This window comes from Carlito syrichta, unplaced genomic scaffold (assembly GCF_000164805.1).
Source record: "Carlito syrichta isolate Samal-C Ts95f unplaced genomic scaffold, Tarsius_syrichta-2.0.1 Scaffold312207, whole genome shotgun sequence".
Lineage (NCBI taxonomy): Eukaryota > Metazoa > Chordata > Mammalia > Primates > Tarsiidae > Carlito > Carlito syrichta.
In genome coordinates, this window is record NW_007256303.1 from 591,188 (window position 1) to 614,705 (window position 23,518).

General features: G+C 55.3%; 1 protein-coding gene across 1 annotated transcript in view; it reads left to right on the forward strand.

Annotated features, from left to right (window-relative positions):
* Positions 1-487: 487 nt before the first annotated feature.
* The window catches only part of COL6A6 (collagen type VI alpha 6 chain), a 67,381-nt gene continuing 44,350 nt past the window's right edge, over positions 488-23,518 (forward strand). The window contains 10 exon segments of the mRNA XM_008069791.1: positions 488-548; positions 3,007-3,600; positions 4,783-5,403; positions 6,365-6,925; positions 7,985-8,542; positions 11,260-11,835; positions 13,970-14,539; positions 18,183-18,526; positions 18,610-18,688; positions 21,229-21,383. Coding sequence (XP_008067982.1) covers positions 488-548; positions 3,007-3,600; positions 4,783-5,403; positions 6,365-6,925; positions 7,985-8,542; positions 11,260-11,835; positions 13,970-14,539; positions 18,183-18,526; positions 18,610-18,688; positions 21,229-21,383 — 4,119 coding nt within the window.

Sequence of the window (23,518 nt, forward strand, 5' to 3'; positions counted from 1 at the left end):
GACCCCCCTGCGGCAGCCTCCCAAAGTGCTGAGATGACAGGCAATGAGATGAAACACGCCTATGCTTTCGTGATGGCGAGATCGCAATGCAGGTCTTAGGCTGTGTCAAGTGTGAGCTCTGAGTTGTCTTCGTGATGGGCAGACAGAGGACGACACCAGGGTACAGGGAGACAGTAAGGGCACGTGACATGTTAGAACTCAGATGCATCCTACTTAAAATGTCCTGTTTCTGCAGAGCCCGGGACCGAGGACATTTCCTCAGACTAACTGGCGATGGTTGGTTTTTCTCTAAGGTACTTCACAGACCAGAAGGTCTGTGGACCTCAGAAATACCTTGACTCTTGGTGGACCCAACATATCACAGACTTTTGTGCGCTCTTATATGTGTGAGCCTTCATTCCCAAATCGTGTCCACCGCAATTTCACACGTTTCTCTTTCTGCCTTTTCAGATTTCGGGCTGGAGATTGTTCGGGTCATCCTAGGAAAATGCTGCTGACTTGGCTCCTCGCGATAGCTCTCTCCCATGTTGCTGTGAGCCAAGATTCCGGTAAGGAAGGCGATGGAAAGAAGGCTGCCTGTGTTTGGGTTCCAGCAAACAGAGAGTGTATGAGTTCAGCCGACTTGCAAGTTGGGGGTTTTGTTTTGCTTTGCTTTGATGGCCATGCAGACGGGCGGCAGGGCAGATGCTGAGTGAGGTCGCCCTGTGTTCCTTTGAAGATCGTTCGCTTCTGGGCCTTGTTCCTTGTTAGTCATTGGAAGATATGAGGGCCGTCATTCTGTCCTGTTTCAACCCCTTCCCGGTCTTCTGGGAGGTGGCACACAGTCCTGTTACTGCTCAGGTCAGGCCTGGAACATTTGGAATGTCTCTGCCTAATTCATTTTGTGCCAGAAAGTTTTCTTGGTTAACTGTCCAGAGTGTGCTCCAGTTTAAACTGTGTGTCTGCTCATTGTCAAGAAAGTGCTTTGCCCCAGGAGAGAGGGCTTCATGACTGTCTCGTGTCCGCCAGCAAACTCTGTCCTGGGGACTTTGAGATAATGCTGGCCCGTCCTGCGTTTACCTCTGCTGCCCTCTTAAATAATTGGCTCTTGTACCAGTCGCTCATGTCCAGGGTCACCTACGCTGACTTTGACGGTTTCCTTGAGGACTCTGACCTTGGTAGGCATCTTCTTTTGATGTCTCAGTGGGCCTTGGCTTTCTCAGGAGAGGCCATGCTTTTTCCTCGGTTGTTTCATGGCTCGGACCTAGTCACGGGCCTTGTCAGCCCCAGGTCCACCTCAGTCAGCTACGCTCCCTTTCATGCAAGGAAAGGTCACTGTTGGTGGCAAGTCAGGCCATCCTCGCTGACAGTCCCCTCAGGGGTCCAGTCTTCACTTGGCGGTCGGTGCAGTGGTCTTTCCCCTGAGATGCTTCTGGCAGGATGGCCATGAAGGGAGCCTCACAGTGGCTGGATTTAGGTTATTGGAAAGAAGGAAAGTATGGTTTTATCCCCTGTGCCTTGACCAGACTGCTGTCAAGAGGATGAAATGACCCAGGGCCAAAGCCAGTTTCCTGGCAACTGAAGGAAGGAAAAGACTGACATGGCTCTGACTGGGTCAGCCCCTGTCCGGTGGCCATTTCAGGTCATCAGACTCCTGGGGCAAGGGGTCTTAGCAGCTCTCCAGTGAACCGCCTTGAGGGACAGGTACCGAGGCCCAGGGGCATGAATGGCTCCTCAGAGCTTCCAGCCAGTGCTCATGGACTCGCCCGCTTGGTGGATTGCACCGTGTGATCTCAGACACACCACACCTGTGCCTCTCCCAGACAGGAGGCGATTTGTGCTGAGGGCTGGGAACGTGGGTGCGGCCAGCGGACCACCAGGGGCAGCGACGTCTGGTGCTGAGCCCGGGGTGTCTCTGGCCACCGCGTGTGGAGTCCCACAAGGAGCGAGGCTCTAACAGTTAAGCAGACAAGGACATGCCGATACGATGCTTACATTCCTGGTAGAGACTGAAGCTGCAATCCCTTTTCTAGCCCAAGATACATCGGTGCCGTCACATTGTGCACGTGTGAGAATGAATGCGCCAATTTCACCACGTTCATGCACATAATTCACCCAAAAACCGTGTGAATGACTTTGAAATAGGTGAAGGCAATCCCTTAGTTTTACGACTTGCAGACTTTTTAAGCTTCATCAGGTCGACACTTTGGAATGTGCCCCTAAGATGTCTAAGTTGATCAGCTCACCTGTTGGGTTGCTGAAACGACGACAAAAGACTGTCTTTTAGATTTCGCCATTAAAACCAATTCAAGCCAGGCCCGGTGGCTCAGCCTGCAATCCCAGCGCTTTGGGAGGCCGAGGGAGTGGATTGCCTGAGCCCGCGGGTTCGAGACCCGCCTGGGCAACTTGGCGAGACCTCATCTCTACCATAAATCAAAAATGAGCCGGGCGTGGTAGCGCGCGCCTGTAGTTCCAGCTACTCGGAAGGCTGAGGCGGAAGGATCGCCGGAGCCCGGCAGGTCGAGGCTGCGGTGGCCGGGAGCGGCCGCTGCACTCCAGTCTGGGCGACAGAGTGCGACTCCCACTCACAAAAAAAAAACAAAAAAACAATTCAGTGGAGAATGATTTCCATTACAATGCTTACGTTGTTGACATAAATTGAGGTCAAATCCTGAAAGCAAAAGCAAAAGGTAAAAGGGGAAATTCCTCCCAAGAGGCATAAGAACCCACAACTTTCTGCTTCCCTATACTTAACCTGCATCTAGCTAACAAATCCCTTATAAAATGGTTACTTTTATGATCAGCTCCCATGAGAGACTGCATGAAGGAAGCAGCCTAAGAGACAAGTGTGTATTTTTCTTGAGAAAATGTGTGTCTTCAGGCTATTGCCTCCAGTCCACTGGGCAGGTTAAAATAAGCCAACAAACAAACAAATAAGGCAAGTACTTCCTTTGTGTAGTTGGCATTAAACGTGGCAGGAGAGTCCTGACGCCTTTCTCTGCACCCACATGTGTTGTGCTTCTGCAGGCCCTGAGTACGCAGACGTGGTGTTCCTGCTGGACAGCTCCGACCGCCTGGGCGCCAAGGCCTTCCCGTCTGTGAGGACCTTCGTCAGCAAGCTGATCAACAGCCTCCCGGTCGAGGCCGACAAGTACCACGTGGGCCTGGCGCAGTACAGTGACCGGCTCCACCACGAGTTCCACCCCGGCACCTTCAAGGGCAGAGGCCCCATGCTCAGCCACCTCAAGAAGCACCTGGCCTTCGTGGGCGGGTCCCTGCGTGTGGGGAACGCCCTCCGGGAGGCCCACCGGACCTTCTTCTCCTCCAGGGACGGGAGGGACAAGAAGCTGTTCCCCCCGCTCCTGGTGGTCCTGGCTTCGGCCGAGTCCGAGGACGACGTGGAGGAGGCCGCGAGGGCCCTGCGGGCGGACGGGGTGAGGATCATCTCCGTGGGGCTGCAGCAGGCCTCCGAGGAGACCCTGAAGGCCATGGCCACGGCCCCGTTCCACTTCCACCTCCGCACGGCCAGGGACCTCGGCACCTTCTCCCAGAACATGACGCAGATCCTCAAGGACGCGGCCAAGCACCGGGAGGCGGCGGTCGACGATATCCTGGTGGAAGGTGGGCTTGGGGTGCACGTGTGGGAAGGGTGACCAGAGCCTTGAGCAGTCACACGGGGAGGGGGCCTCCGCTCCAAGCGGTCCTTCCTCGGAGGGGGCTGCACTCATGGTGAGCTGCAGACCCCCACGCTCAAGAGGGTCCAGGGGCCGTGGCCATCTTAATTCAGGAGCCCCCGGGCCTTGGCTTCCCACGTTTCGTGAACCCACGTTGTATGGCGTTCTCAGGCCTCCGCATGTCGGGGTGCCTCTCCCTGCCTCTGCAGACCTCTGAGCTATCCCCTGGGCCTCAGGTGCCGTGTGACTCAATTCCTGGCTCCTTAAAGGGCAACCTTGCTCGTGAAGCCATGTGAGGTCCTTACGAAGGTCAGAGCTGGGGACGGCTTCCAGTGGCCCGAGTTCCCCTTCTGCAGGGAGGATCTTGGCCGGCAGCCCAGGGGTGCCAAACGCTGGTCCTAAAGCCAGGACGGGCCAGTCTCCCTGCTTCCTGCCACACTCCAGCCCCACTCCCTCCCCTTTCTACTCTGCTGTGAGTCAGCTTCCTGGGGTTCTGCTCCATGGCCACCCTGCCGGCCCAGTCCGTCCTCTTGTCCTTCTCGAGTGACAAGAGTGGCCACAAGTTTATGGACGTCATCCAAGTGAGGGGCAGGGAAAGTCAGGAAAAGATGACATGCTCCGGGTTCACCTGTCCAGATAAGCGGCGTGGGGATTCACGCCAGTCTGGGTGACACGCACCGTCACCCGCGGATCACAGGGAGTGCAGTCCCGGGGTTGTCCCTGAGAGGCCTGTCACTCGCACCTTTTCCCAACAAAGTCATTGCAAGTGCAGCTGAGGTTCACTTCATGCCCCTCAGGACTGTGTGCACTGTAACTGCTGATTGTAACGGTGGCGGTGTTTGGGTGACTTCAACATGGTAGCATGGCTGCTGTTCATTGAGTGACTCTCACGGGCCCCGCTAAGCATGTTATCTCATTTAGTATCCCTAGCAAGTCCAAGAGATAGATATCATCCTCTCCATCTTACCAATGAGGACATGGAGCCCCAGCCCTTGTACTGAGGGCTGTGATCCCACTTCACGGTCTCTGGCCCACCTCTGTCCGTCCTTGGTGCCAGCCGAGCTCTGGCGTGTTCTTCACGCCTCCTGAGGCTGAGCGCGGCGCAAGCTTTCCATTCCTCCCCACGCAGTGTGCCAAGGCCCTTCCGTGGCCGACCTCGTGTTCCTGTTGGACGTGTCGGTCAACGGCAGCCAGGAGGACCTCAACTACCTCAAGGACTTCTTGGAAGAAAGCGTGTCTGCCCTTGACATCAAGGAGAGCTGCATGCGGGTGGGCCTGGTGGCCTTCAGCAACGAGACGACGGTGCTCGGCTCTCTGAGTGCCGGGACAAACAAGTCGGAGGTCCTCCATCGCATCCAGACCCTCTCCCACCGGGCCGGCCCGGCCCACACAGGGGCCGCCATCAGGAAGGCCCGGAAGGAGGTCTTCAGCCCACGTCATGGCAGCCGGAAGAACCAGGGCGTGCCCCAGATCGCCGTGCTGGTGACGCACAGGCCCTCGGAAGACAACGTGACCAAGGCGGCCGCGAGCCTGCGACGCGAGGGCGTGACCGTTTTCACCCTGGGCGTGGAGGGCGCCAGCGAGGCCCAGCTGGAGAGGATAGCCTCGCACCCCGCCGAGCAGCATGTGTCCAGGCTGAAGGCCTTCGCCGACCTGCCTGCCCACAACCAGACGTTCCTGAAGAAGCTGCGGAACCAGATCACGCACACGGTCTCCGTGTTCTCAGAACGCACCCAGATCCTCAAGGCTGGTGAGTCTTGGCTGCGGGAGATGTCGTCAGACCCTCGCTGGCCTTCCTTGTCTGTCAAGGGTCGCCTGCGCCCGAGGGTGGCGGTGGGATGGGGCGGGCATGAGCTCCGGTTGTATGCCTGGCTCCTTTTGGAGGCTAGAGGCCCCGAGGCCCTCTCGAACGGCCATGGCTGGACGCGTGACCCCCACGCCAGGCACCCCTTCCGTGGCCATCTCTGCTTCCTCTCCTCTGCCTCTCGCCTCCCTGCTTTTTAGTTCCTTCTTCCTTTGTGCTTCTCTCCCCGGCTTCCTCTTCCCTCATGCCCAGATTCCAATTCTGAGAAGACACAGGAAGTGAGATTCAGACAGAGGACAGAGCGACTCTGTGGCATGTTGAGACGCTCCCTCCGGCGTCTGCGCGTTGAGGGAGAGGTGGAGGGCGAGGTGTGGTGTGCTTCCTGAATGCACAGGTGTCAATATTCGGATGTGCAGGTGTACACGGGCACGCACACAAGTACTTACCACACCTTGGCTATGTGGGCCCTCATCTCACACCCACAGGTCGCCGGCCATCTCCCTGCTTGAGTCGATGGACCAGGGGGGTAAGCAGTAAGCCGTTTGTTCAGGCAGGCATGCCCCCCGTGTCTGGGGGATCCGGTTAAACTCCTGGCCGTTGTTTACTGGTGGAAGAAGCGACTTGTGAAAAGCAGCTACAGGTTTCCTAATTTTGGGCTACGCCCAGGTCGACCCTGGTCTGGGCAGAGAAACAGGGTGAGAGGCCCGGGGGTCAGGAGCTGGTTCTTTGGTCCTACTGCAGCTAAACCCGCCTTTTCCAGCTGTCGGGGTGCGTCTTCTGGGCCAAGAAGCCGGGTGCCCTGTCTCTGCCCAGGGAGGCCCGTGCTTATCCCCTTCCCATCTGTCTGCTGCCACCCCTTCCCCACACTCACGCCCAGGACCCATCCAGCCCTCCGGTTCCCTTCCAGGCTGCGTGGACACCGAGGAGGCAGACATCTACCTGCTCCTCGACGGCTCAAGCAGCATCCAGGCCTCGGACTTTCAGGAGATGAAGGCCTTCCTGTCGGAGGTGGTGGGAATGTTCGACGTCGCACCCCACAAGGTGCGCGTGGGGGCCGTGCAGTTCTCCGACCGCCAGGACTTGGAGTTTGAGGCCGACAAGTACTCCAACAAGCACGACGTGGGCAAGGCCATCGAGAACATCAGGCAGATGGGCGGGGGCACCAGCATGGGTGCGGCCCTCAACTTCACCCGCAGCCTGCTGCAGGAAGCCAGGAGGCAACGGGGCAACCGGGTGCCGCGTCATCTCGTCGTCCTGACGAGCGGCACGTCCGAGGACGGCATCTTGGAGCCCGTTGGCTGGCTGCAGCAGGAGCGCGTCCGCGTCCACGCCATCGGGGTCCGGGACGCCAACCAGACCCAGCTGCGGGAGATTGCGGGAGACGAGAAGAGGGTGTACTACGTGCATGACTTTGACGCCTTGAAGGACATCCGGAACCAGGTGGTCCAGGAAATCTGCACGGAGGAAGGTGAGTCCCGCGCGCGCGCCTGTGGCCTCCCACGCACAGCCGCTTCCTGCGGTGCCCGCCATGGCTGCCTGGAGGCAGAATGGGTTCTGGGTTGGACGTGGGGCCTGGGTGCCATGTTTGTTCTGCAGAACAAAGCCAGGAGCCCGTGACGGGGTCATTCTATTCGTGTCTGGAGCACAAGAAAGGTGTTTGAGGAAACTCCCTAACACAGACCGTGGGCTTCCTCCCACAAATCCCTGCTGGGATCAGTAAGTAATTAGACACCACATATGTGGAATGTGAAGAGATGGTTTCAGATTTTAGGGAGTACCTTGGATTTCTTTAAGTTTCTTTCTTTTCTTTTTTCTTTTGAGTCGAGGTCTCACTCTGTCGCCTAGGCTGGAGTGCAGTGGCAGTCACAGTTCGCCGCAGCCTCAACCTCCTGGGCTCAGGTGCTCCTCCCACCTCAACCTCCTAGTAGCTGGAACTACAGGCGTACTCCACCACACCGGCTAATTTTTTTTTATTTTTGTAGAGACGAGTTCTCACTATATTGCCTGGGCTGGTCTCAAACTCTTGGGCTCAAGCGGTCCTCCCACTGAACTCCCAAAGTGCTGGGATTACAGGCATGAGCCACCGTGCTCAGCCTACATTTCTTTTTAATAAAACTTTTTAATAAAACTTTTATGAAGTGTCCTAGAACTCTATCTGCAGTTTTTAACCGGAGGTGATTTTGCCCGCTTGGGATATTTGGCAGCGTCGAGAGACATTTTTGAATCTTGTAACTGGGGAGTGCTCCTGGCACCTGACAGACAGAGGTCAGGGATTCCTCCAAACATCCTCTTGGCTCCTACAGACAGCCATTGCAATACCAAAGATTCAGCCCCCGTGTCCAAAGTGCTGAGCCCGAGAAGCCCCGGGCGATGTGTTCAAGCAAACTCCCGAGTGTCAAATAGGACATTCCCGTCTCCACCAACCCCAGCGCTGTGTTTTCCGCCGTGGGGCTTCCGCGCACACCCCTGGCTGGTGTCTGAGCTCTCCCTGGGGCGACCGAGTCACCGCCCCCCTCTCCCCGAGCAGCCTGCAGGGAGATGAGGGCCGACATCGTGTTCCTGGTGGACAGCTCGGGCAGCATCGGGCTGGAGAACTTCCACAAGATGAAGACGTTCATGAAGAGCCTGGTGGGCAAGTCGCAGATCGGGCCGGACCGGGTGCAGGTGGGCGTCGTCCAGTTCAGCGACGTCAACCGGGAGGAGTTCCCGCTGGACCGGTTCTCGTCGCAGGGCGAGGTCGCCGCCGCCATCGACCGCATGGTGCACCTCGGGGAGACCACCCTGACCGGCGCCGCCCTGAGCTTCGTGTCTCAGTACTTCCTCCCCGCCAAGGGGGCCCGGGCCGGCGTCAGGAAGTTCCTCATCCTCATCACCGACGGCGAAGCCCAGGACGCGGTGGGAGCCCCGGCGGCCGCGCTCCGGCAGGAGGGCATCCTCGTCTACTCCGTGGGCGTGTTTGGCTCCAACGTCACGCAGCTCGAGGAGATCAGCGGGAGGCCCGAGATGGTCTTCTACGTGGAGAACTTCGACATCCTGCAGCGCATCGAGGACGACCTGGTGTTCGGGATCTGCAGCCCCCGGGAAGGTAGGCGGCCGCGGTTGCTTCGGCGCCGTCAATCGCGTGTGGTAAACTTGCTGCTTCGTTGACGTGCTTATCCTGGCGGCCCTGAGCCGGAGAACTGAATGGACTGTGAGGAAGAATTCTGGTCTGCCTGGACCGTTGCCGTGTTAGGCAGATGGCCTAGGGTGATGAGTCCCCATTCAAGAAAAGCAGCTCAGACCGGGGCCCCACAAGCAGCAGCCGGGCGGGTTCCTGTGGAAGGGGTCTCTTAGGGAAGCGTTCTCAGGGGGGGGGGGCAGGCGGCAAGGGCAGGGCTGAGCCAGGAGGGCGTGCTGGCTGGTGCCACTGATCCCACAGGGGCTCCAGGGTGCGAACTGCACCCCAGCGTGGGTCCCGCCTGGAGGCAGGGGCCAGCCTTGCGTGCCCCATGACCCTGGGCTACGTGGAGCGGAGACAGGACATCACCTCCGGGGTGAGGCGGTTCCCCCACTGGCCACTTACTGCATCTGAGGTTTCTTTGATGTATTTGTTCATTGTCCTTTTCAGTTTCTGAGACCAATAATTGTAGCAGGTGAGATCATGATTGTGAAAACGCTTTGAAGTGTGCAAAATTTTATAAAGGAGGAGCATGGTTAGGGCCCTGAGCTGTGGATGATCCAGAGGAGGTGAAGGGCTTAGCCCCCGCTGCCCATGAAACCGCAGCTGTCACTGTGACCTACTGGCTCGGTGACAGGGGCTTTCTGAAAGTCTCTGGGGAGGAGCTTTTCTGACTGAAACAACAGCTCAGTTCAGCCCCCACTGGAAGGGTCTGCCTTTTGCAGAAAGGGAGTATACCTGGCCAGTGTTCTCTGGGGATTCCAGCCAGAACAAACCCAAACTCTGAAGGGTGACCTACTCAAATCCCTGGCCACCCAAGCCAGCTCACAGGCAGCCCCAGGTCCCTGGGGCATAGATCTGCAGTGGAGTCAGCCTCGCTTGGGAACTTGGCACATGGCTCTGTGCTCGTGGCTCTGTGCACATGGCCTCCTGGCAGGGTGAGTGTGGTGACGCTAAGGCTTTCACAGGCCTCATGTGGCCGCAGAGGCAAGAGGTGCGAGAGCCTCTGGTGAGGTTTCCTCATGGTGCCACGTCCCGAGAATGGATGAGGTCACATTTGGAGCAGCCTTTTTGTTTTTTTTGAGTTAGAGCCTTACTCTGTCTCCCAGGCTGGACTGCGGTGGCACTCTCCCCCAATGTCAACCCCAATGTCAACCTGCTGGGCTCCAAAGATCCTTCCACCTCAGTCTTCCAAGGAGCCAGAACTACAGGCACACACTACCAGGCCGGCTCATTTATTTTTATTGTAGAGCTGAGGTCTCGCCACGTTGCCCAGGCTGGTCTCGAACCTGCAGGCTCAGGCAGTCCACTCGCTTCGGCCTCCCACAGTGCCGGGATGACAGGTCGAGCCGCCGAGCCCAGCCTGGAGCCGCCTTTCTAAGGCTTAGAGAATGGACTGAGTAGGACTCAGTCACGAACCGCCTCACGGTGCCACGTCCCAGAATGCGAGAGCAAGAGCGGGAGTGCACCGAGGGTGGGAGCAGACCACACGTGGGTGGAGGATCAGCTGGATGTTTCCCGCTTTCCTTTCCGTGGCTGGGACCTCGGATTTAACAAGTGAGTGGGAGTGTCACGCTGGCACGGCCTAGTTGGGCCACGGGAGAAATGGGCTCATCTCTGTGGTGAGGCCCCATGACGAAAACAGATCACATTCACAAAAGCCAAAAAGCAAGAAAAAGTGACCTTGATGATTCAGTCATCACAGAGTCATGAACACGTTCAGAGTTGCCAAGTTCGTTTCCATCTGGTCACTCCCCAGGGTTTCCTAAAGGAAAAATCTCAAGATTCCTGTGGCTTAAAAAAAGACAAATGCGTGTAAGTGGAACCACTTGTAGGAGAGGCCATTTGTGGGGAAACCTTACACAGCACTGTGGGGTTTTCGTCCAGTGGCTTGGGCACGTTATTCCTGGTGGTCCTGTGACCGTCACTCTGGCCTCGTCCCAAACCCTTGCCAGCGTGGGTGCTGGCCACGTGCTGACAGCACACATGTGCGAGTGTTGGCTGTGTTACCAGGGAGTGGACACTCTGATGTGCAGTGTGAGCCCATGGAGAGAGAGCACCAGAGTTGGTGAAAAGTTGGGGCCCCCCGGCTGTCGAAGCTGACCCCGTGACAGTCCTTCCCCCTAGAATGTAGGCTGACTCCATGTGAATGAACTTCCTTCCCAGATGCAGGCTGACCCCGCATGCTGTCCTTTCCCCTAGATAGACCCATGTCACAGTCCTTCCACTTAAATGGAGGCTGACCCCGTGACAGTCCTTTCCCCTAGAATGTAGGCTGACTCCATGTGAATGTACTTCCTTCCCAGATGCAGGCTGACCCCGCATGCTGTCCTTTCCCCTAGATAGTAGACTGACCCCATGTCACAGTCCTTCCACTTAAATGGAGGCTGACCCCGTGTCACTGTCCTTCCCCCTAGAACGGAGGCTGACCCTGTGTCACTGTCCCTCCCCGCCAGATGCAGGCTGACCCCACGTGCCGTCACTCCCCCTAGATGTAGGCTGACTGCGGGGAAGGTCAGTGACGCGGGGTCAGCCTCCATTCCAGGGGGAAGCTCACCGTCCCCCCCGCAGAAGGCAGCTGACCCCGTGTCACTGTCTTTGCCCCACGGAGGCAGGCTGACCCCATGTGCTTACCCTCCCCGCAGAGTGCAAGCGGATCGAAGTCCTGGACGTCGTGTTCGTGATCGACAGCTCGGGCAGCATCGACCAGGACGAGTACAGCGTCATGAAGGACTTCATGACCGGCCTGGTGCGCAAGGCCGACGTGGGCCGGGACCAGGTCCGCTTTGGGGCCCTCAAGTATGCCGACGACCCCCAGGTGTTGTTCTACCTGGACGAGCTGGGCTCGAGGGCGGAGGTGATCTCCGCGCTGCAGGGCGACCAGCCTGTGGGCGGCAGCACGTACACCGCCGAGGCGCTGGGCTTCTCCGGCCACATGTTCACCGAGGCCCGGGGCAGCCGGCTGCACAAGGGCGTCCCGCAGGTGCTCATCGTCATCACCGACGGGGAGTCCCACGACTCCGACCAGCTCAACGCCACGGCCCAGGCCTTGCGCGACAAGGGCGTCCTCATTCTGGCCGTGGGCATCGCGGGCGCCAACCCGGTGGAGCTGCTGGCCATGGCGGGCTCCAGCGACAAGTACTTCTTCGTGGAGACCTTCGGGGGCCTGAAGGGCATCTTCTCGGACGTGTCGGACAGTGTCTGCAACTCTTCCAAAGTAGGTAAGGGATGTCCCTCGGTTAGGCGGCCCCTGACTGTTGGCCAAGACAGAGGAGGCCAGAGAAGAGCCTCAGCCTGGTGCTTTCCAGAGGGGACAGGGGCCCTGTCACAGGCTCGCAGGGCTGGGGCCCCAGGCGTGCTTGGTTCACGGGGTCACAGGGTTGGGGACCTCAGGGGTACTTGGTTCACGGGGTCTCAGCGCTGGGGAACCTCAGGGGGGCTTGGCCTGTGGGGTCACAGGGCCAGAGGTATCATGGGCACTTGGCTCGTGGGGTGACAGACTGGGGCCCTCAGGGTGCTTGGTTCACGCGGTCTCAGGGCCGGACCCTCGGGCATCTGACTCTTCCCCTGCCAGTGAGAAGCACCTGCTGCCACCTTCCCGCTCCCTCTTCCTAAACTCTTCTGGTGACAGAGAAGGCCCCACATCGGGACCGTCTTTATTCATTGACAGTGGTTCCCCGCCTTCTTGGCATCAGGGACCGGTTTTGTGGAAGACGATTTTTCCATGGGCATGGGGGGGGCAGGGGGGCTTAGGACGATTCACGTGCATTACATGTATTGCACTCTTTATTTCTATTATTATTGCATTGTGCTAATAATGACATAATTATACCAGTCACCATTAAAAAAAGAGGCACGGGCAGAAGTGGTGAGTTAAACAGTGGGCGGGCCACGTGTGGACTGAAATAAGTGCCAGCTCCCGACTTAAAGCCTGCCCCGGATGCGGCTGGTAACTGAGGCCCATCAACTCACTTGCCACTCACCGACAGGGTTCTGGGATGAGTCCGCAAGCGGTTGACTGACGACGGCCTCCGTGCAGTCCAGCCTCGCTGCTTGTGTTCATCTGTGTTTGCAGCCGCTCCCTGGCCCCAGCGTTCCCGCCTCATCTCCGCCTCAGACCGTCTGGCATTAGACTTTCATAAGGAGTCGCAACCTAGATCCCTCGGGTGCGCAGTTCACAGTGTGCCCCTATGAGAAACTAATGCCGCCGCTGATCCGACAGGAGGCAGAGCTCAGGCGGTCTTGCGGGTGACGGGAACGAATGTCAATATAGACAAAACTCTGCTTGCCAGCCTGCCGCCCACCTCCTGCTATGCACCCGGGTCCTAACCGGCCTCGGACCAGGCCACCCCCTCTGCTGGTGCCTGAAGCCAAGCCTGGGTGTGCCTTTCTCTCGTCACTGAGGGAGCAGGCGGCGAATCTTCACACTGGAAGTCGTCCTTGGGCAGACCTGATTTCCTGGTCAGAGTCTGAGACATAGGATGATCGCGTTTGCCTGAGCCAGCTCTGAAGACCGATTTTCCATACTTCTCTGTCTCTTCCTTGCTTGCCTGGACTTCAGGAACCTCAGATTCCCTAGGCTGCTCCGAAGTCATGATGAGGATTCATGGAGCTCGGGCAGCGGTGGGATCACGGGGAATTCAAGGACGGGGCCCTGCGAGGATGCGGTGTGTGCCAAGCTCGCTCAACGTCGCAGCGGCCTCCCTGCTCTCCTAGCTTGACACCTGCCGTGTTGATACAGGGGAGCCTCTCTGTGGCACTGTGTGCTCAAAAACATTTTTCTCAGGCAGATACTTTTGCCTGTAGACACTGGAAAGAGGCCTGATAGAAAGGAAAAACAACTAGATGCAGACCAGAAGGCACGGTTTCCAAACCTCCCCTCCGCGAGCCCCAATAAACCAGGGAAAGGTGCATTTGTGCAGATGGCTAGGGAGGCCAAGCCCGCACTGCCAACCATCTGCCCTTCGCAGGAATCCCCGAGTGCGTGTCACGTTGCCTTCTCTCTCTGTGCTGCCACTTACTGCACTGGGCTTCGTGGGAGCTAAGGCTGGGCCCCAGATGGGGGCGAGTCCCGCAGCCCAGTCCCCAGTTCCCCGCCATTGCGGAAAGGGAGAGGGCGCCAGACCAAGGGGACAAGCCGAGCGACGCGTGGAAGGACGCGTGACCCCAGGCCTGGTGCTGACCTCACCACCCCACCCTTCGATTTTATTCCCTCCGCGATTAACGTGAGCATGAGATAAGAAGCCTCCTTCCGAAAGGCCGTTTCTGCAGCGCTGCAGACGCTGAGCGGGCTTGCTGCGCTAGAGAAAGAGTAACGTCTGGTGTTCTTCTCCCTCTCCCTCTTCTCCCTTGCAGACTGTGAGATCGAAAAAGTGGACCTCGTGTTCCTCATGGACGGCTCCAACAGCATCCTGCCGAGCGACTTCACGAAGATGAAGGAATTTTTGGCCTCGGTGGTCCAGGACTTTGACGTCGGCCCGGACAGGGTGCGGATAGGCGCCGCCCAGTTCAGCGACGCCTACCGGCCGGAGTTCCTCCTAGAAGACTTCGTGGGGGGGAAGGAGATCTCGCTCCGGATCGCAGGCATCCAGCAGCTCTTTGGCTACACGCACATCGGCGCCGCGCTCCAGCAGGTGGGCCGCTACTTCCGGCCCGACTCGGGCAGCAGGATCCATGCGGGGACCCCGCAGGTGCTGCTGGTCCTCACGGACGGCCGGTCGCAGGACGAGGTGGCTCCGGCCGCCGAAGCCCTTCGGCACCGGGGCGTGGACGTCTATACCGTGGGCATCGGGGACGTGGACGAGCAGCAGCTGGTCCAGATCACTGGGACGGCGGACAGGAAGCTCACCGTGCAGAACTTCGACGAGCTGGCCAAGGTCAAGAAGCGGGTCGTGCGCAACATCTGCACCACGGGCGGCGAGAGCAGTGAGTGTTGCGAGGGGTGCGCACCGGTCCCCCGCCCACCCTGCGCCCCAGCACCTTCCTCACGCCCCCCACCCCGCCGGGCCATGGGACGTTCGTGGCTATGGGGGAGGAGGAGAGCTCTGTGCCGGGCAGCTGGAGAGACAGGTGTCTCCGGTCCCGTGTCCTTTCCCTCCGTCCCTCGGGCAGCCTGCCGTGTGCATGGGAATGCCTGTGCTCCCCGGATGGGAGCAGGGGCCACTGTCTGCAGCCCACCTGCGCCGCACGGCTCAGAGGTAACGATGTGGCGGGTTTGGGTTGCCTGGCAAGAGGCCCCGCAGGACTCTAAGTCTAGGAGGACGCCACACCCCTGGGGTCGGTCAGTATCCTCTCTAAAACAAGTGCAGCCTGGCATGTTTGCTGACAGACAGCTGTGTCTTGAGGAAGGGGTTTCTGCCGGGTGGGCTGTGGTTCTGTGTGACCCTCGGAACACGGAGCCCAGACCGCCGCCCACACGGAAGGGGCAGAGGCGTTCGGAGGCAGCTCCCGGCCGGGCACGGCGGCCCACCCTGCAGTCCCAGCACGTCGGGAGACTGAGGCAGGAGGAGCGCTTGAGCCCAGAAGGTTGAGGCGGCAGAGGCAGACCCCGTCTCTCTAAAAACAAACAGGCAGCCTGACTGCAGACGCCCATGGCTTCTCGGACGAGTTGCTTGTGTTCTCCAAGTTTAATTTTCTCACTACGAAGTGTGAACAAGCGCAGCACCTCGTCCAAAGGGTCACTGTGAGGACTGCGTGAGACACGCCTTTTCTTGACCCCAGCAGCTTCCAGGGTGCAAGTGGTTTCTGGTTGCACGGACGCTCTGTGTGGCAGTGTTTGGGCCTGGAGGGTGCCCAGCACCCCCACCTGTGCACACCGTCCCCGACAGCTGCTCTTGCGTCCCTCCCCTCCCCCGCCCCCTTCTGAGTCTCCGGTGTCCATCACGCCATCTCTCTGCCCGTGCAGACATCTGGCTTAGCTCCTGTTCATAAGTGAGAGCATGGCGTGTTTGGCTTTCTTTTCCTGAATCCCTTCTCCAATCCCATCCAATTCTCACTGCTGCAAGAGACATGATTTATGGTGGCAGTTCTCCATGGTGTCTATCTGCCACCTTTCCACTCTCCGCTGATCAGTAGACGGGCATTTCGGTTGATTCCACGTCTTTGCAATTGTGACTTGTGCTGGGATCAACGTGCAGGTGTAGGCGTCTTTTATATGACGACCTCTGTTCCTTGGGATAGACGCTAGCAGTGGGATTGCTGGATCAGATGGCAGATCTGTTTTTAGTTCTTTGAGAAATCTCCATGCCGCTTCCCACAGAGGTTGGGCTAATTTACACTCCCACCAACAGTGTATAAGTGTTCCCTTTTCTCCACATTTGAGCCAGCATCTATTGTTATCTGGTTTTTAAAATAAGGGTCATTCTGAGTGGTATAAGATGGTAGCCTGTTGTGGTTTTAATTTGCATTTCTTTATTGATGATTTTTTTCATGTGTTTGTTGGCCATTTGTGTGTCTTCTTCTTTGGAGAGGTGTCTGCTCATGTCGTTTGCCCACTTTTGAATGGGATTGCTGACTTTTTTCTTGCTGATTTGCTTGAGTTCTTTGTAGATTATGGATATGAGTCCTTTGTCAGATGTACAGTTTGGAACTACCTTCTCCTATTCTGTAAATTGTGTATTTGCTGTATTGATTATTTCATTTGCTGGGCAGACGCTATTTAGTTTAATTAAGTCTCATTTACTTATTTCTTTTTTTTTTTATTTGTTATTTTTGAGTTGGAGTCTCACTCTGTTGCCCAGGCTGGAGTACAGTGGCATGCTCACAGCCACCACAGCCTCAACCTGCTAGGCTTAGGTGATCCTTCCGCCTTCAGCCTTCCAAATATCTGGAACTACAGGCCCACACCACCACACCCAGCTAGTTTTTGTGAGTTATTATAGAGACAAGGTCTCATCAAGTTGTCCAGGCTGTTCTCAAACCCCCGGACTCAGGCAATCCTCTCGCCTTGGCCTCCCAAAGTGCTGGGATTACAGGCTGAGCCACCACTCCCAGCCATTACTTATTTCTTAAACAGAGTCCCACTGTCTTGTGTGTGTGTGTTTTCTCTCTTCTCATAGAAATTCACTTTTCTTTGTTATTTATACCAAGAAAGTAGCAATAAAGCCATAAACACATGGCTGTTTAGCCTAGAACTAAACCTTGAGGAAGAATCGTTTTTATTTTGTAGAAAAGGCCGTCTTGAATTGGACTTTCATATCTGTTTTAGCTTGGAGATTTTTCAATAAAGTAAAACAAGATGACCAACCTTTCAGATTTTTAAATAATATTTTGATTTACCTTGAATCTCACAATGAAAATTGACTGTCAGATGAAACGTTTGTCCCTCACCCACCTCTTCTCTCATTAAAAATGGATCAGATCACCAGCCCTTGTTTTCGAAATTGAAGTGGACAGTTGTGGTTTCAAAGATTTGCCCATGCCCAGCCGACCAGCATGGCGGGGAAGTAGCTGGGCACCTGCCCACGCCATGAATATCTGAAAGACGACTGCTCTAAACAAAGCAGATGAAAATAAACACTCCTCATCAAGCAGGTTGCATGGGTGGAGGCTCCTGGGAAAGGCTGACGTTTTGAACCAAGTCAAAAGTTCTTGCAAGAAAAGTGTGTGTGTCACATGACTTCATCCTTTTCTCATCATCTGCTCTTGGGCAGCTCAGCTTGGCGCATCCAGCCCTTACGAGCTTCCCCAGTGCTTAGCTTTCCCTGGACTTAATAAAGACAAGAGCAAACACTTGAAAGCAACCCTCTCTGGGTATTTCTAGAACCCAAAGCAGCAGTGTTCTTGGTCTCCTGAATGGCCAAGCTGCTGAAGGTGGTGCCTTCTTCAACATGGTCGGATACGGATTATTGAGTTACTAGTCTCTTCACTTGGAGGACCTGGGCCACTCAAGATCTCTTTTTCTTAACTTTTAATTTTTTTATTTTAAAATTGTGAGGTATAATTCAGGGTCAGGTATACAAATATTCATTGTACAGGGATCCTTGTTGATGAGGTGTGCCCCAGGCAGATTGCAAGGTCTCAAAGGAGCTCTTGAGAGATTCGTTTTGTTCTTACTTTTCGTTTTCTGAGTGGATGAGGAAGCAAAGGCCCTTTTTCAGAAAGATAAATCCCCCAAACCATTCCTTAAACAAGTCCTCTGTGATTTATGCTTTCCTAAATGACTTTCTCTGTTCAAATGTTCTCACATTTCCCTATAATTATTGTAGCTTACTATTTGTTGAATGACCTCAGCTGGTAAGTAGCATGAGATGAATTTCTTATTTTAGACTATTAACATCTCCACAGTGTACTCTGGGGATATTTAAAGGACTGCATGGCTTTCTCAAGAGATACAGTGAAGCCTTTGAGAACTGTAAACGTTATAGAATCATCCAGATTTCTTGCCAGCTGAGAAGATAATAAAGCATTACACTTTGACAGGTTATCGAAGGGAGTCCGAGCCTCTCCCATCCTTCACTTCGTAACTGAAACGGAAATAAGAATTCCAAGTCCTCAATTCAGACACGACATTCAAGCCAAACACGGGTGTGTGCTGACCTAATGAGCCTCTTTTCCCCTTGAATCCCAGGTTGTTTCGTGGACGTGGTGGTGGGGTTTGACGTCTCCACGCAACAGAAAGGCCAGACCCTGCTGGAGGGCCAGCCTTGGGTGGAAACCCGCCTTCAGGACGTGCTGCGTGCCATCAGCTCCCTCAACGGAGTCAGCTGTGAGGTGGGCACGGAGACGCAGGTCAGTGTGGCTTTCCAAGTGACCAACGCCGTGGAGAAGTACGCTCCCAAGTTTGAGATCTTCAGCGAGAACATCCTGCACAGCCTGAGGGGCGTGACGGTCGGGGGACCGTCCCTCCTGCACGCAGACCACCTGGCCTCGCTGTGGGACGCGTTCCAGAACAAGTCCGCCGCGCGGGGAAAGGTAGCCTGGCTCCGTCTCGCGTGGTGGCCCGTGGTGGCCGGGCGCACCCTTGACTCACTTTCCTTTTCTGAATGCTTCCCCAGGTGGTGCTTTTGTTTTCAGATGGATTGGACGACGATGTGGAAAGACTTGAGCAAAAATCTGACGCGCTCAGAAAAGAAGGTACTGCGGGCTGGGGGCGGAAGGAAGGGGCACCTGTGAACATCAGCGTCTCGGAGCTCCCTCCTCGTCCCTGGGCTTCCGGGTCCTTCCCTCACCCTGAACCTGACAGTCTCCCTGCCCCACGCCCTCGGCACCGCAACGGCTCTCAGAACCGCAGGACGCCTGCGTGTTTCCTCGTCTGCCGTGCGTGTGAGTCAGCGATGTCCCACGCCCCAAGTCTCTTCCTCACCTCTCCTGGAGAACGTCCCTCCCTTCCTCGCCCCACCTTGTCTGATATTGCTGCTGCTTCAGTGTCAGCGGGAGGAACGGTCTGGTTCCCCTTGACCAAGGAAGGGGAGAGCTGCATCTTCTCCTTACACTCTTAACGTCTCCAGAGTCGCGAGCCTTGTTGGACAAACTCGCTCCTGTTTGGGGGTTTTCTAATCCATCCCTGCCTCGAGACCAGCTGTGGAGTTCGAGTCTGTAAAGCTCTGGAACCCACGTCTGGCTTTGGGAACCAACAAATATACACCCACAAGTGCAGGTTGGGCCAAGGACAGAAAGCCTCTCCTCCAAGCGGGCTGCCTTGTGCCCACTGGCCCCCTGGTGGCAACTATCCTGCCCCAGCCCACCACCCAGCCACTCCTCTGAAGAATCATCCTTGGCCGGGGGAAGGCTACTCCCCAGCCCACTCCCAGGTAGCAGGGAGAGTCGGCCCTTTGCCCCGTGAGGCAGGCCATGGTGTGGTCCATGTCCCAGAGCTTCCTGGGCTCCCATCTTGCCCGGCAGCTCCCCTGCCCTCTCCTGCCGCCCTCACCCCTTCCTTCTGAACGTGTCCCCTCGGCCACTTTGGCGCCTCTGCTCAGGCTCTGCTTCCAAGGACCCTGACCCGAGACATCCCCTCTCAGCCTGGATCACAGAGGCTAGCTGGGCTCTGTCTTTCTGTTTGCTTCTCTTGCCTCGATCTTCAACAAACTGTACAGTCCTCTGACTTTACGCTAGAGAGTGAGGGCTTTTATTTTACCCTTTATTTACTAAATCTGCCTTTTTTACTCTGTCCCATCTTGGCCTTTGCTCATGAACTAAAAGAGAGGTTTGCATTAAGACCGAGAATAAGACCCCAGCGTGCTTAGTTCGGGTGGGCAGTTTTTCGGGTTTTTTGCTTCTGTTTTCAGTTCAGCTTTTAAAGATATATTTCTCGCAGACTTTAGAGCCGTCCCAGGAAATGCTTGGGAATACCCAGAACTCTAAATCCAATCCTCTTTCTGCCGACTCCCACCGAAAAACTAGTGAAAGTGCATCAACCTCAGAGCTAGACTTCCAATAATATCCTCAGAAATGCAGAGTCTTCGAACGGCAGAGATAAAAAAGCCATGGCCCTCACGTCCTCCGAACATGTTGTTGGCTCTCACCATAAGCGAGAGGCCACTCGAGCCCTACCCCGTCTGCTCCACAAGTGCCAAGCCCCTCCCAAGGAACCCTTTACCCATCCATAGAAAGTGAGAGGACGTCGGCCAGCGACTCAGGCTTGCCTCAAGCTAAGCGCGTTTGGTCTTAGGGCAGCCCTTTATTCCTTGGTGACACCCTAAGTACATCTTTACCCTCCAAATACCCTTCTGGTGCCGGCTGCGGAGTCAGGCTGTCTGGGTGGAAAGCCAGTCATTTCCCCTCTCCAAGCCTCAGTTTACCTATCGGTCCAATAAGGCTACAATCATGTGTACCTCCAGAGTTGTATGTGTATCTTACAGAGAAGGTCATGCGGGGAAAGCCCTTAATTTACTCCCAGGCACAAGGTGACCCTGAGCAGATTGCAACGGGGCTGTCATGGCCATGGTTACCTCCTCCACCAGGATTTTGCCAGGCTTATTACTGTCATCATTTAATGTTCTTCCCAGCAAAACAAGGCACTGGCAACCCCACGTTAGTCCCTAACGGTTTTCTTTGAAGTAATCTCATCCCAAAAGCCCCAAGCTTGAGAGCCACAGCTCTGGGTGCTTGTGTATTCTTTGTATCTGACTGTCCGACACCAGGCCTGTTCCTGTCCCTGACTCTGTGTAGCTCCCCGGAGTGTGGGTGCCTATCTGGTTACTTGGAGCTGTGCTTTTCAGACCACCTGTATTTTGCTGCAATACAGACTTTGACTCCAGAGACATGGGGGCCTGAGGCTCTGCATTTCTGATAAGCCCCAGGGGATGCCAGTGCTGCTGCCTCAGAGACCCCCCTAAGGGGCAAAGAGGTGGCACACGTATGTCCTCCAACGAGACTTCCCTGCACTCTGGCATGCTTCGTGGGTTTTTCCAGCTCACCCACCCTGCTTCGAATCATCAGGGAGCTGGAAGTTCAGTGGCAAAGTTCCCCATCTCCAATCTAATTCGTTTTGAAAACTGTCATTCCTTTTGTGCTCCTATGACAGTCTTGTCATTGTCTGATTTGCACGATGTGGTTGAAGGAAGCGGACGGTGAGATAAGCGTCCTTCTCACGAGCGTTTCCTGAGAACCACAACCTAAACATGTGGGCAAGAGGATGAAAGGCCTCACGGGCAGTTGTGACTGTTGGACAGGCCTGAACGCCCTCGTGACCGTGGCCCTGGACGGAGCGGCCGACACTGGCAACGTGGCCGATCTGCTCTACCTCGAGTTCGGGAAAGGATTTGAGTACAAGACACAGTTCACCGTGGGCATGCGGGACCTCGGGAGCCGGCTGGCCAGGCAGCTGGTAAGTGAGCACGGGAGGCAGGGGAGGTCGGGCTCCACTCCCAGCCGCTCACACTCAGGGCCCGAGCTCGCGTGTGTGCGTGGGAACGGATTCTGCTGCTCTGGGGGTGAAGAAAGGTGTTTCTGAAGTAGCCTACATAAGAGGGTATTTGGAAGAAATGTACTAGAGTGGAGACACACACATCAATGCATGTTTGATTTATACGCTTGGCAAAAAAGAGAAGGAAGGAGGAAAAAAGAAGAAAAGCATAGAGCTCGCCTGAAAGCATGCCTGAATGACAGCCAGTGGACACAGGTGACAAGGAGAGTCTGAGACGTGAGGTGGGTGGGCCATGCCTCGGCCACCAGGGTTCAGCCGCCCTGTGACTCCTAGCATAAGAGCTTGCCACACAGGACATGATTCTGGTGGTTGAGTTGAGTATTTTTTTTCCACTACACAGCCTTTAAATGAAAGCAAATTACAGCCAGAGGCTGGGCACAGTGGCTCATGCCTACCACTCTGGAGGCTGAAGCTGGAGGATTGCTTGAGCCCAAGAGTTCAAGACCAGCCTGGACAACATAGCGAGACCTCGTCTCCACAAAAAAAAGTAAAAGATTAACCAGGCGTGGTGATGTGCACTTGTAGTCCCAGCTACTTGGGAGGCTGAGGCAGAAGGATCATCTGAACCCAGGAGGTCGAGGCTGCGGTGGGCCGTGATCATACCACTGCACTCCAGCCTGGGCGACAGAGTGAGACTCCAACTCCAAAAAGGAGAGAAAAGAAAAATATCAGCCAGAGTTGAGCTAGACCAAGAGTAGTCAGTGTGGATGCTGGAGGGAACCCCATGACAGAGACCTCGTAGGTACGATGAGACTGGGAGATTCGTACAGGCTGTCACTACCCTGAGATTTCCACCATGGATTCTGGTTTTGGAGCCCAGTTCCTACAGATGACGCAGCTCAGCACCCTTTCTCTGAGAGCTCAGACTCGGGAGCTCAGTGCTGCTGGGGTTTGGGCCTCCCTTTGGTCCCCACTTCACCCAGTTTGACATCAGGTACACTTATTGATGTTATGTGCCTCCCCTGTTTTTTAAGTTCTAGTTCCATAAATTATAAATTAAGCATAGGTTTCCTCAGCACTTTGTGCCTTAGAACATTGTAGCTTAGAAACTTGTTCATTGCTTAAGTCAACTTTCCATTTTTTTTAACCCCCCTCGGGGATGAGCAAAGTTTCATCTCATGCTAACTGTAAAAAGAACTCTATGTTTGGTAGTCCTACACTTAATAACTAAGTAAACTAACAGTAATTCCTGCTTGAGGCACTATGTTTTGAAGCATTTTGTGGCGCCTTTCAACGACGGGGTGGTGATGTGATCCACTTTCATTCTGTAAGCTCCGACACCGGCTGTGAGGACACTTCCCAAGGCAGGCTGACTCCTTGCTGTTGGCCACCTGCAGAATTTACATATAAATAGGCATCCACACACTGTTTGTCCAGTATAGTGTTTACATAAAAAATAGTGACTTGAAGAATGTGAGTTTGGTTGGAATTCCTTCCTACATGGGGGACAGTGTTTGTTTTGCAAAATGTATTTTTCCTGTCCTCTATTCTTTGAAACTTGTATTCGTGACTCACAGAGGGAGAAATTATTCCCCAGAACAAAGCCGTCAGTTTTTAGATCTCACATAAGTGAAGCTCTGTCTAAGAAAAACTTAATCAATTTAATGTTAATAGTAATAGACTTGACGCTGTAGGATTTGGACGATCCAAAGGTTGATCCCATCTCAGATGAAACCAGAGTATCCATTCTGTGGCTATTGTTTGACTTCACGCATTTTCAGTTTTATTGCTTTTGTTGAAAATTTCAGGGGAAAAAGAGAATTTTATAATGTCAAAAGAGGAGCATCCTAGGACAGGAAATCATCGGAGGAAGAATATTGCTCAATGGCCCCGACAAAAGATTTTCATTCTTCATTGCCCTAGAAATTTGATGGAAACTTTATAATACAAGGGTTGATTCTGCCCCAGTGAAGGGACGCATAACACTTACTGCATTCAGAATTTTTCTAAAAGTACATCTGATGAGTTTAATGTGAGGCTGCCCATCAGCTATTCAGGCGATACAAAGTCCAGAGGAAATTCATTCACATGTCTAA